Genomic DNA, 12,150 nt, shown 5'->3' on the forward strand with positions numbered 1-12,150 from the left:
CCTTATTTCCAATGATAGAGGGACACTGAAAGGAACAGGCTTTGCTAAATTTCTCTAGTTCACTACCCTTAGCACATACCCTTTCGTCCTATCACATTTTTCCAAAGCTTTCTACTCTTAGCTTATACTTATACTCTAGTATAAAAGCTTATACTCTAGTATAAAAGCACTCAGGTTTAACCATTTCTTCTGGTCTTCATTTCCTTACAAAGGCTCCTGTATCATGTAAAACATATTATATAAATTTATGTGTTTCCCTTGTTAATTTGTCTTTAGTCTGACTAATTTATAGAGCCCAGCCAAAGAACCTAGAAGGGTAGAAGGAAAAAAAGACACTACTTTTTTCCTCCCCTACAGAAACATGAGAATGGGGTTATCCCAGCTACATATATAAACCACGAAATTCTGGCAAGGCGACATTATGTTATATTGCTAGCCAAGACCTAACTCTTCATTAAACAATTCCCTGTATAAAGACAATTGGGAAATAGAATGAAAATTACTTTAAGTTGAATAGAATAAATTCATAATGAATTGGTGAGGTTACTTCTAATACAACAAGCAGTTGATTACAAGGATCTCAATGCTGCTGCTTCCATCCTGTATAATAGGACCAGACAACACACGGATGACCAGGAAATGACAGCATGACCTCTTCCTTGACAGTCCATTGGGCTGAACTAGTGATTAATCATTTTTTAAAGACTCACTTAACATAGTGACAATCACAGCACTTATGCAAAGAATAACTGCATCTCACTAAAACTTGCAACCAGGTTTGTAACTTAAATTCTGCAAAGAGCCCTCCCCACACCATTCACTGGAAGACACTCAGCAAACCCAACCACACTCAGCCAGCTGTTGGGCACCCCTGACCAAGAGTGGCATCCATGTTCACAATATACATCAATCAATATGTGTAAATAGTTCTCATTCCTACAGCTGCTTCTTGTGATTTGAGTGAGGTATTGAGGGTATAAAAGCGGGACTTAAGATGAAAATGTAAGATTTTTAAAACAAATACCATTAAAAATTAAGCTTATTAAAGAGGGCACACATTGAATGGAGCACTGGGTGTTATACGCAAACAATGAATCATGGAACACTACATCAAAAACTAATGATGTAATGTATGGTGATTAACATAACATAATAAAATAAAATAAAAAGATAAAAAAGTTTCTCTAAAAAAAATTAAGCTTTTTATCCTGCATTAGAAAAAGTTTATATCTTAAAGATAAAGCTCCTCAAAAAACAAAACAAGAAAAGGTTTCAAGATTTCTCTGTTCTTAACTGATATTGCATTTACTCCGAAAACAATTATAATGTAAAAAAAACCCTCAAAGATGATGAGAACAAATGCATTTATATATTTTTAAAGATTTTATTTAAATTCAAGTTAGTTAACACATAGTGTATGATTAGTTTCAGCGGTAGAGAGAACAAGTGCATTTAGATTCATGAATTATAATTCCTAGGAGTGTTATGATACTGGTACTTATTCTACAAAAAGATAAAAACAAAAACTTTTTACTCAGTAAAATATATGTTTAAATTCCTTAAACCAAGCCGTCTTTACAAAATGTATTTATCATTTTTTTTATTCATTACTTTGGGAGGTTCTAAATTCAGACTTTTCATTAAATATGACGTTATAATCTATCACAAGTAACCATTATATTTATTTATTTATTTATTTAAAAGATTTTATTTATTTATTTGAGAGAGAGAATGAGATAGAGAGAGAGAGCATGAGAGGGGGGGAGGGTCAGAGGGAGAAGCAAGCTCCCCGCTGAGCAGGGAGCCCGATGCGGGACTCGATTCAGGGACTCCAGGATCATGACTTGAGCCGAAGGCAGTGGCTTAACCAACTGAGCCACCCAGGCGCCCCAGTAACCATTATATTTAGCTATAAAATAAAAATGTAGCCAAGAAATCCAGTGTCAAAAACGAAAGATTTTTTCACACAATAGAATTGCCGTGATTTATTTGGAGTTTTCCGTATCTGTACAAACCTTTCCTCTACTGATCCCTAATAAGTATCTAAGCTGTTATATTTGAGTATATTTCGAGGCAGAAGACTTACTAATCACAGAACATATACATATCTCTGTCATTTGGTAAATGAAGAAACCGAGGCCCAAAAGAGTTATGTCACAGACTCAGACTCTACCAGATTTAAGAGCTGTCTTTCGTCAGCAAAGTATACAACTCTCTCTAATTTACCCTAAAAAAGATGGCAGTGACTGGGGGCATGCTGTAATTCTGCTGAGTACTACTTACCACATGCAACTGACATACAAACGGCTGAGGAATAAAAATTTAAATGCAGGCATATACTTATTTATTGTGGAGGTTTCTTAACCTCAGCACTATTGACATTTGGGCCAAATAATTCTTTGTTGTGAGGGACTGTCCTGTACACTGCAGAACGTTGCACAGCATCCCTCGCCTCTACACACTCGATGCCAGTGGCAGCCCCACAATTGTCACAACCGAAAAATATCTCCAGACATCGCCAGCCACTGGTCTAATGCTGGGAAGAAAATCACTGAATTAGGCATTTTAAAACATTAAACAAATTTCTCATTTCATCTTTTCCACCATATCTGTTTTGGAAACTCTCAGAATTTTCTACTTAGTACCCTGACCCTAAACAACACGTAATCAGATGCACTAGAATTGTCCTGAAATGTTGTATCTCCAGCTGCAGATTGTATCAATTAGAGGATGTTGAGTAAACAATGTCATGATAGTTAATAACAATAAACTTAGACAAATACGAAACTTATAAACCAATGATATAAGCTATCCTATTATTTTGATTCTCACAGATGCACAATTAATTTTTTAGGCTTCCCATAAAACTTAGCTTCATGACTTTCGGGACTCCTTTAGAAATTTTGCTGAGATTGTTTCATTTTATAAAATATGAAACTCTCCACATTCCACGTCCTCCCAAGTATGAGCCCTTATTTTATTCACTGAGAATATTCTCCATGATAACAGTGTACATCATTTAGATCCTTGGAACATAAGGCTCTAAAATCCTATTTTCTTTTGCTTCCTTCCTCCCTCACCCTTTCCAATTCTTTGATTTTCCTCATAATATGAAACACTGCAAAAAGTAATCAGGGCATTACCAAACTTTTGGTTTTAAATGATTATTGCTGATACTATGCAATATTCTTTGCTTTTCATCCTGACCTTCAACAAATTTTCTGATGTTCTGAGCAAGATTCCGGACACTGCTGGGAAGATTCCAAGGGTCTTGCTTGATGTGAAGCCTTAACCTTTTTGGACAACTCAGCTTTGGTTCCATTTCCTGCTGAAATTCTAAATAAATACAGAAAATCTCTTGTAAGTTTCAATCATTTACCAAACGGTTAACAAATCTGTGAGCTTCAGCATCCTCTTTCATTCCTGATGTCCTGGGTTATTAGCATGGTGGTACTTTCTCTAGTTACATTACAGGAGAAAATCGGTTAAATCTAAAAAAGAAAGACTAACCTTATTATTTTCTTACAAACATTGAAACAAAGGAGCAAATTTAGATAAAAACTCTATTTTCAACATCTGAAACTAGACGTCAGAAAGTGGCAGCTCTAGATGTTGTTCTGTTTGGCTGTTCTGTTTGCCAAAAGCACATTCCCGAGACCCCTTCCCCCAACCAATGGGCTACAACCAAGTAGGCATTATGCTGGTTTCAGCAAAAGCTGAAACACTTCACACATATGCCACACTTATATCTCTTCAATTAACTCATTCCTATTTATTCTAGTCCCCACAGGCATTGCACATTTTAAACTTGCAAAGAAATTTAAAAGCTCCTATACAGACTTTTTATATATATTCAAAAATGATCAAAATAGAATTAATATAAAGGGAATTATGAAACATGAGCAGCCATTTTCCTCTTATACTATGCTTTTACTTCATGACTGTATTATTTCCCTCCTTTGTTTCCCGATTGTTTATAATAGTGATTTTTTAAATCTTACCTTGTAATCCTTGACCTGGTGTGAGGTAGTTGGTTTGCTCAAAGGCCCTTACAACAGCTTGCCCTTTTAGGAGGTTGGTAATAGAATCCACCTACCATAACAGCAGAGATTTCTGAAAGTTACATACTTCTCACAATAAGTAATATACATTTCCAAGAGTAAATCTTGTGAAATATTTTTGTCTTAAAGCCACAATTATTTCTGCAATCTCATGATGCTTGCAAAATCTATCTTTAAATCAAATATTGGAATAAACTCACTAACACTTGCAAAATTTCTTACTATCCCATCATATATTAATATAAGATATAAATATACTCAATATATTCATTTTATAAAAGAAGATTTCTAGAGTTATTTTTAAAAACCCTAAAAGTCATCATAATCCTTTTCAAAGCAGTAAAAGCTTTTACACTAGGAATTTTGGTTATGGATATAATTCTTTTTAAAAAATGCAAAACACCAACACAAACACCAAGAGAATCTTGACCTTCTTGAAACTAGGAATAAAGTTAAGCAAGAAGTGTCATAAAGAATTCTGAAAACCTACAAAGAAACAAATAATAAAAAGAATAACTTCTGTTTTTATAACTGTACTTCTTCCAAGAACCATAAAATATTTGACAGTCACAACAATCCTTTGGGTTCGTTGGCTAAAGAATATTTATTGCCTTTTAAATTGTGGAAATTGAGGTGAAGGGGATGGAGGGACAGACTGAGGCCTTTCCATTCTTACTCTAAGCTCTTTTTACTATGTCCGAAAAAGGGATTCCTGACAGTTTGATCTGTGGGAAAAAAAAAAACCCCATAATTGTCCCAATCATACCTGGCTGAAAAGATGCTCCAGGCAGCTATGTATCTTGTCCTGTTTATCATGAGAAATGCGAACGCTGAGGGGGAGCTCATCACCTGGATATAAAAAAATAAATCATCCGTCTTTGTTTAACATGCTAAAATATTTTAATATAAATAAAACTAAAAAATAATAATTAAACACGCACTCTTATTCCATCATGTTCTCATGATCAGATAAAGAATTCCAAAGGACTTAATAGCAATTAGGATATCAGATGATTGCTCTTTGAAATAGAGGTGGGAGCAGAGTGCCTCACAGGAAAAAACAATATATATCTTATGTCAATAATTTTTTCAAACAGTGCAGTTTCCTAACTGTTAAATAGTTGAAATAAACTGCATATTTCAAAATGAAGATGTGTCCTAATCGGATGCGAAGTCTTTGTTCTTAACACACCCCAGATAAGATATCTGTAAGATCTTTCTATCAGTCAGTGTTTTCCTCATCATTCAGCTCCCCATGCACCTACTGTCTCAGAAGTCCTCAGGTTCAAAGCCCGATCCGCCTCCTCACACAGTCAACAACCCCTCATGTTTTAGTACAACCTGTTTCCTGTGTACCTAGCCTCCTTGTAGTACCATGAAAACTCCTAAAATAGGTATTAAGATCAGACTTCATTTGTTTCTCTTGTCTCTTTTTAATTCACTCTGTTCACAAGGGGATTGGGACGTTGACTTCATCCAGCACATGTGGCTGCCAAGGATGACTGATACGAGGTGAAAATGCAGGTCGATCACACAGTGTAATCCCTGAGAGGTATCCCCCAAAGGACGGGGAGCAGAAAGGACGCACACCTCAGCAAACGCACCTGAGTCCATCTCATCGCTGTGAAAGTAGGAGCTGCACTGGCTGCTGCAGATGCTGGTGAAGGAGGCGATGGAATTCCTGTTGCTGTTGCAGTCGCTGGGAAGAAGGAGGCACACGTCACTTTGGGCGTGCATTTGTCATCGCCCTGCCAGTTCTTATCAGATACACGTGTCATGCCACAGTTAGACTTACTGATAGGTCTTAGAGAAAATGACGAGAAAGATAAATCTGGTTCGACTCATATTTTATCTTACACTTTAGAAAAGTTTAAATTCAATCGTATTTCAAAATCTCTGAAGCCGTATAGGCTGATCCTGAATGATTTTTTTTTTTTTAATCTGAAGGTAGAAAACTAGGAGTCAAACCACACTTAAAATTCGTCATTATCGGGGCACCTGGGTGGCTCAGTTGGTTAATCTACTGCCTTTGGCTCAGGTAGTGATCCCAGGGTCCTGGGATCGAGTCCCGCATCGGGCTCCATCCTCGGTAGGGAGGCTTCTCTCTCTCCCCCTGCTTGTACTCTCTCTCTCTCTTCCTCTCTCTGTCAAATAAAAAAGTAAAATCTTTAAAAAAAAAATTCATCATTATCTATTTGAGGTGGCATGTCTGTAGTTAATGTGCTGATAGAGACAAGGTCCTGTTTCATGATCTCTGCCTTTTAAATCTTTCTGGTAGCTTTCAATTATAACTCATCAGCTGCAGTCTGAGCTTCCCCGGAGGGGACCGGCACCCTGTCTCCCCCTCAGAGCTCAGCACTGGCCACCACACCTGGTAAGTGCTTGATAATGATCAATGTCGAAGGAAAGAATGTGTAAAAGGTTTGTATGTGAATATGGACAAATGATAGATTTCAGAAAGAGTACAAGAGACAAAATACTTTTTCCCCCTCTCAGAATCAGTAAAAAGGACTTATTTAACTCTAAATTTACATTTAAAATTTCTAGTTTAACCTAGAGGGAGACTCGGAGGGTAATTTTAATTATCTGATAACTAGAAATTGAGGTAAGGAAGTATTTTTAGATCTGTAATTTCCCATTGGAGAAAAACCACAGGTTCCTATTGAACAGTCTACTGGTATCCTTTGAAGCTAAAAGTAAATGAAATGGTAAAGCTGGTTAATCTGTGTTATAAACTATTAAATCTCTAGGAATAATTAACTCTTACATATTTGTTAAAATCCTTTTCATGTAGAAATTGGGATCGTACAATGGTTAAGAGAGAAACCGTGAGCCAGACCACCTGGTTTCACAGGTAAATTATGTAACTCCTGTGGCCTCAGCTTCTTCACATGTAAAATGGAGTTAATATCAGCATGTGGCACACAGGGCTGTGTTGGGAATTATGTGAGATCATCCTGCTTCCCCATGTGTCTGGTAAAAATGTTTTTAATGTTAGCTATTAGTTTGTGCTAAACATCTCTGCGGAGAATAACTTCAATAGTAATTGCTTAATAGTTTTTCATTGTAAAACACGGTATAATAAATAACAGTGAATAAGAGAGGTTCTGTCTTTGATTAAAGTAAGTAAGACAGGAGGCGCCCAGGTGGCGCGGTCGGTTGATCATCAGACTCTTGTTTTCAGCTCAGGTCATGATCTTAGGGTCATGGGATCGAGCCTCAGCAGGAAGTCTGCTAGAGATTCCCTCTCCCTCTGCCCCTCCCGCTCATGTGCTCTCTCTCTCTCTCTCTCTCTCTCTCTCTCTCTCAAATAAATGGTCTTTAAAGTAAATAAGACAGGAGATGCTGAAGCCACACATGCAGCACATATGGCCGGTGATGACAGTTCTCAATGAGTTGTCAGGTGACATGAGGATCAAAGGAGAACTAGCACTTTCACGTAAGGAAGTTCACTGGAGCCGCCATCGTTGGAAGGATGATGGTGGGCAGATGACAAGGCTTTGGAGAAGGTGTTACAGGTTGATTGCATCTCCCCCTAAAATCCAGAGGTTGAAGTCTGACACTCAGGGCCCAGGAATACAACCTTGTTTGGAGTGAGGGTTTTTACAGACCTAATCAAGTTAAAATGAAGTCATTAAGGAGAAGATAGTCATCTACAACCAAGGAGAGAGGCCTAGACCTGATTCTTCCTGCACAGACCTCAGAAAAAAACAGCCCTGCTGACACCTTCATCATGGACTTCTGCCCCAGAACTGTCGGAATACAAATAAATAAATGTCTGCTGTTTAAGCCACCCAGTCTTTGGTACTTTGTTACAGCAATCCTACCAAGATTGTACAGAAAGTGTGCAAGAGAGGGGCACCTGGGTGGCTCAGCAGGTTAAGCGTCTGCCTTTGGCTCAGGTCGTGATCCCGGGGTCCCAGGATCGAGCCCCGCTTCTGGCACCTTGCTCAGTGGGGAGTCTGCTTCTCCCTCTCCCTCTGACCCTCCCCACTGCTCCTGCTCTCGCTCGTTCACTCTCTCTCAAATAATAATAATAAAAAAATCTTTAGAATGTGTGCAAGAGAAGAAAAAAAGACACAAAGCTGGTCATGGAGGTGAGCAGGAAAAATTAGTCCAATTCCCTTAGAACACAGAATATAAGAAAAAAAGGGTAGAAACACAACAAAAAGAACTCCTATTCACCACCCGACAGTCCAATAATCAGAAACAGATATCTGAAAAAAATGTTAATATAGGCTCAACTTGCTTATCTGCTATACAGGTTACATAATCTGTAACAGAACAAGTCCCCCAAATTAGGTCCACAGAGATGGAGAAAAAAATGCTTTCTCCAAATTACTCAGATTATGAAAAAAGAATAATTTGAAAGATTCTACAGGACCACACTATGCTTTGTCTGGGGTTGGTAATAGCCGGCGGTTATTTTGTGAGGGCAATGAACAAAAATGATAATCGAAATGTTTTTTTCAAGACCTCTGTGGAAAATAAGGAATCACATTTGACTGTGTTGATGAGATGAGTTTAAGGAATTAATGAATTACCTGTAAGAGTCTCTGTTGCTGATGGTGTCATGACCTGAATCTTCCTGCTCATCTCCTGCCATATTAAAACAGACTCGTTTGCTATTTCTTTCTCCCTTCTCGTTGTCACTGTCTGGTGGTACTATGCACTCTGATGTCTTACGTTCTAATTTAGGAGAATATGTTATGGAAGACATAAGGCTGCAATGTGATATTAAAAAAGAAAATAAGTGCACATTTTCAAACTGGCTGCCACAGGTAAGTACCTTACTTATTGAATATGATAGGCTTAGAAATATTTCTAGAGTGTTTCTGTTTCACATAAAATTAATCTTTGATTGTATTAAAAGACAGTCACATGAAGTTCACTTTTTCCTGTCAGAACAAGTAACAGAAACAGCACACAATTTAGCCTAGAAAACTGTGCTCGAAACCTGGTTCCGCCACTTACTAGTTTTGTTATCACAACAACACTATAATTCTCTTTGGCATCTATGGAGAATAGCTAGCCCATATGATTCTGTGACAATGAAATGAGAATATACTCCAGCACATAAAAGGTGTCACCTCTCTCCCCTAGCCATTATCACTACCATCTAAAAATACCTAGACAACTTTAAAGTGCTACCCAAATATTAAAATAAACACTAAACGTGCTTATATATCCTCACTGGCTTACCCTCAGATATTAAAAACCCATCTACCCATCTACCCCCACCTTGGGTTTCTCCCAAGCTGTCTCTCTTTGACAGGAAGAATATCACGTGGTCAATCCTTTCTCACTGCTCATACAAGCAGGTGTTCTGGCCATCACGACCGTAAGACATTAAAGAGTCACATACAATGTGAGGACAGGAGGCAGCAGGGGCTACCCCCATATCATCCACAATCTAGTCACGATGGCATGTCGCGAATCTACCCAAATGTAAAGTTCTTCCACTTGAGCTCAAGGCTAAAACACAATCTTCAGTTCTGAATTGGTGTCACCCTTGATGTGGACTTTGGGCAGCAAGGATTCCATCACTCCAGACTTGAATGTTGGGCTGTAGAGAGTTTGTTAGTACTAACTCAAAATTATGCAAATGTGAAATCAGTCTTTGCTATCACACAAATTGCTGTAAAACTTGCAAAATGAATTAAACCATATCTTAACAAACGGCCCTTGCATGTCCTCTCCAGCCAACAATCACCTTCTCATTTACCAAGTACGGGCGACATTCTGTTCTAGTCCACAGCACTTATGTACGTATCTTCACGCTCATTTTTCCACAGCAATGTCATGTTTATTTCAAGGCTATGAGAATGTCCTATACCTCTTATGTACAACCCATCAAGTCAAACCCAATGTTGTGCACTGAGTAAATATTATGTTAAGAGATTTCACTAATTAGTTCATTAGACACATCTATTGTACCATGCACTGTTTTGGTGCTGTGCATACAGCAGTTTACAAAACAAACAAAAGCCCCTGTCCTCTTGGAGCTTAGGTTCTACTGGGAGGAAACAAACAATAAACAAGTAAATTGTATAGTATATCACATGGCGACAAATGTTAAAAAGGAAAACAAAGAAAGGGAGGGAGATGGACCTGTGACTTCAAATAGTGTAGTCAGGGAAGGTCTCACTGTGAGATAACATTTGAATAATACTTTGGCATTTTATAGCTATAAATTATTTTTTAAACAGTTTTTCTATTTGCACAGATACTTTTATGTCTTGGAAGACAGATGTGTATTTATTTACTCCGTCCACCCAAAAGCTTAAAACATTAGATTAACTCTAATTACCCAAGCTCTACACTGCACAGACAGATGAACTCTGAATACCAAAGAGGAAGGAGATGCAAGAGTTCTCATTTTGCAAGGAGTACTCTGTGCTTTATGTATCTTTTAAATTAGAAGTCATGGGACCGAGCATCCTCATTTTTTTTTCAAAGTCATATGAATTATATTCACATAATATAATTCACTGCTTTTCATTTTAAGCAGCTGCAATCATGCTTGCACTGACCCCGTGGGAACAAGTGTTAGGCTTACAAACAAATGATAGAAAAGCAGTGTTTCTGACACCATGCTTTTGCATAACATTTCCAGATTCTTAAAAGTAATAATAATGCATAAATTTAGCTTTATATATGCGTGCATACAGAAAGAGCTTTCCTTCACTTTTGCTCATATAAAATATTGAGCTACCTACTCTAGGTCCATTAATTCTCAATTAAAATCCTGAGCGGCTCAATCTCCTTCTCATACCCTTGATGAATAAAGATTTTTCTACATAGTATCCTGCATCCACTTGTGTGTTCTTCTATTAAACTGAGACTTAAATATCACCATATTTATCATTTTCGTCATACCTAACATTTGTTGAACTCTTATGCCAGTCACCATGCTAAGGACTTAATTCATTCAATCCTAAAACCTCCTTATGAAGTAGGTAGGACTATTATTATGGTGAGGATCCTCATTTTGGAGATGGGGTGAATGAGACACACACTTATATACATATACTTTACAAATGATGCAGAACATCCCCTCCCTGCCTATCATTTATACACTCTGGAGGGAGGAAGGAAGTCATTAGTGCTATCTACCACATCCCACTTCCCCTGGGCACATGGCTGGGTGGCCTCCCCTACCCCATGAGGATAAGAATGACCATCAAACTTGTTTTCATCAGTATGATGTAAGTGGAGGTGACCTGAGTCCCTTCTAGGTGCAAGCCTTTAAGCAAAGGTGCAGCCTACCTCATTCCCTCTCGCTGATGGGACAAGAGGCATTCCAGCTCATGGGGCTCTGTCAGCCTGAACTCTGAGTGAGGTCAGCATGGAGCAGAAACCCTATGACCCAGATGGGCATGGAGAGCGAGCAAGAGAGAAAGCCTGTTGTTTAAAGTCTGTGAGGCTTTAGGGTTTTGTTAACATAAAACAAAAACCAGCTGTATAGAGAGTAGGATACCTAGAAGGATGACATATGAGACTGGGATATAGGAGTATCTACCTTATCCTGGGGAAGTAGGCAGAGCCTCTCTACAAATCAGCATTAGCCTGACACCTGAGTGCCTAAAAGGCTAGCAGCAGACCTCGGGAGCAGCACTGACCACGCAGAGGTTTGACACATTCCAGGATCAGAAAAAACTAGTGCAGCTGGAGCTGAGAGACATGAGACTAAAGAAGATGACAGGGGCAGACTATGTAGGGCTACACAGGCCACAATAATGTAGTTATTATTTTAACAGTATCCCAATGCCATGAAATGGTTTTAAGCAGGGAACTAGCATGATTTACCTTTACAGATCCCTCTGGCATCTGCTGTATGTAGAATGCACTAGAAGGGCATACCTGGAAACTCCTACAGTGGGCACTAGTGAGGGGACAATGGTGATGGAGCGGATACATTCTGAGGTATACATTCTGAGGTATACTTGACCAAACTTGATAAGGTACTGGAGGTGAAGGGGCAGGAAAGAGAAGAATTAAAGGTAATACCCAGACTCTGGCTTGCAGAACTGAAGAGATGGGGGATACTTTCCTGAAAAGAGGGAACGCCTTCATGGGGGAGGAGTCA

The 12,150-nt window shown here is 38.5% G+C and overlaps 1 protein-coding gene across 7 annotated transcripts in view; it reads right to left on the bottom strand.

The window, feature by feature from the left end:
• The window catches only part of PREX2 (phosphatidylinositol-3,4,5-trisphosphate dependent Rac exchange factor 2), a 303,757-nt gene that overhangs the window by 117,553 nt on the left and 174,054 nt on the right, over nucleotides 1-12,150 (bottom strand). For 6 of the 7 annotated variants that reach the window (XR_006794332.3, XM_064588240.1, XM_064588241.1 and 3 more), the window contains exons 26-30: nucleotides 8,606-8,785; nucleotides 5,666-5,760; nucleotides 4,828-4,910; nucleotides 4,002-4,092; nucleotides 3,208-3,336 (exon numbers count right to left, since the gene is read on the bottom strand). Coding sequence is in view for 6 of the 7 variants with exons in the window: in XM_064588240.1 (XP_064444310.1) it covers nucleotides 3,208-3,336; nucleotides 4,002-4,092; nucleotides 4,828-4,910; nucleotides 5,666-5,760; nucleotides 8,606-8,785 (578 nt within the window). In the remaining variant the exon portion in view is untranslated. The remainder of the gene's footprint in view (nucleotides 1-3,207; nucleotides 3,337-4,001; nucleotides 4,093-4,827; nucleotides 4,911-5,665; nucleotides 5,761-8,605; nucleotides 8,786-12,150) is intronic. The other variant, XM_064588242.1, reaches the window with a different exon arrangement.

The sequence above is a fragment of the Mirounga angustirostris genome, unplaced genomic scaffold (genome assembly GCF_029215605.1).
Source record: "Mirounga angustirostris isolate CCGP_5_RB_7025 unplaced genomic scaffold, mMirAng1.0.hap1 SCAF_4, whole genome shotgun sequence".
NCBI lineage: Eukaryota > Metazoa > Chordata > Mammalia > Carnivora > Phocidae > Mirounga > Mirounga angustirostris.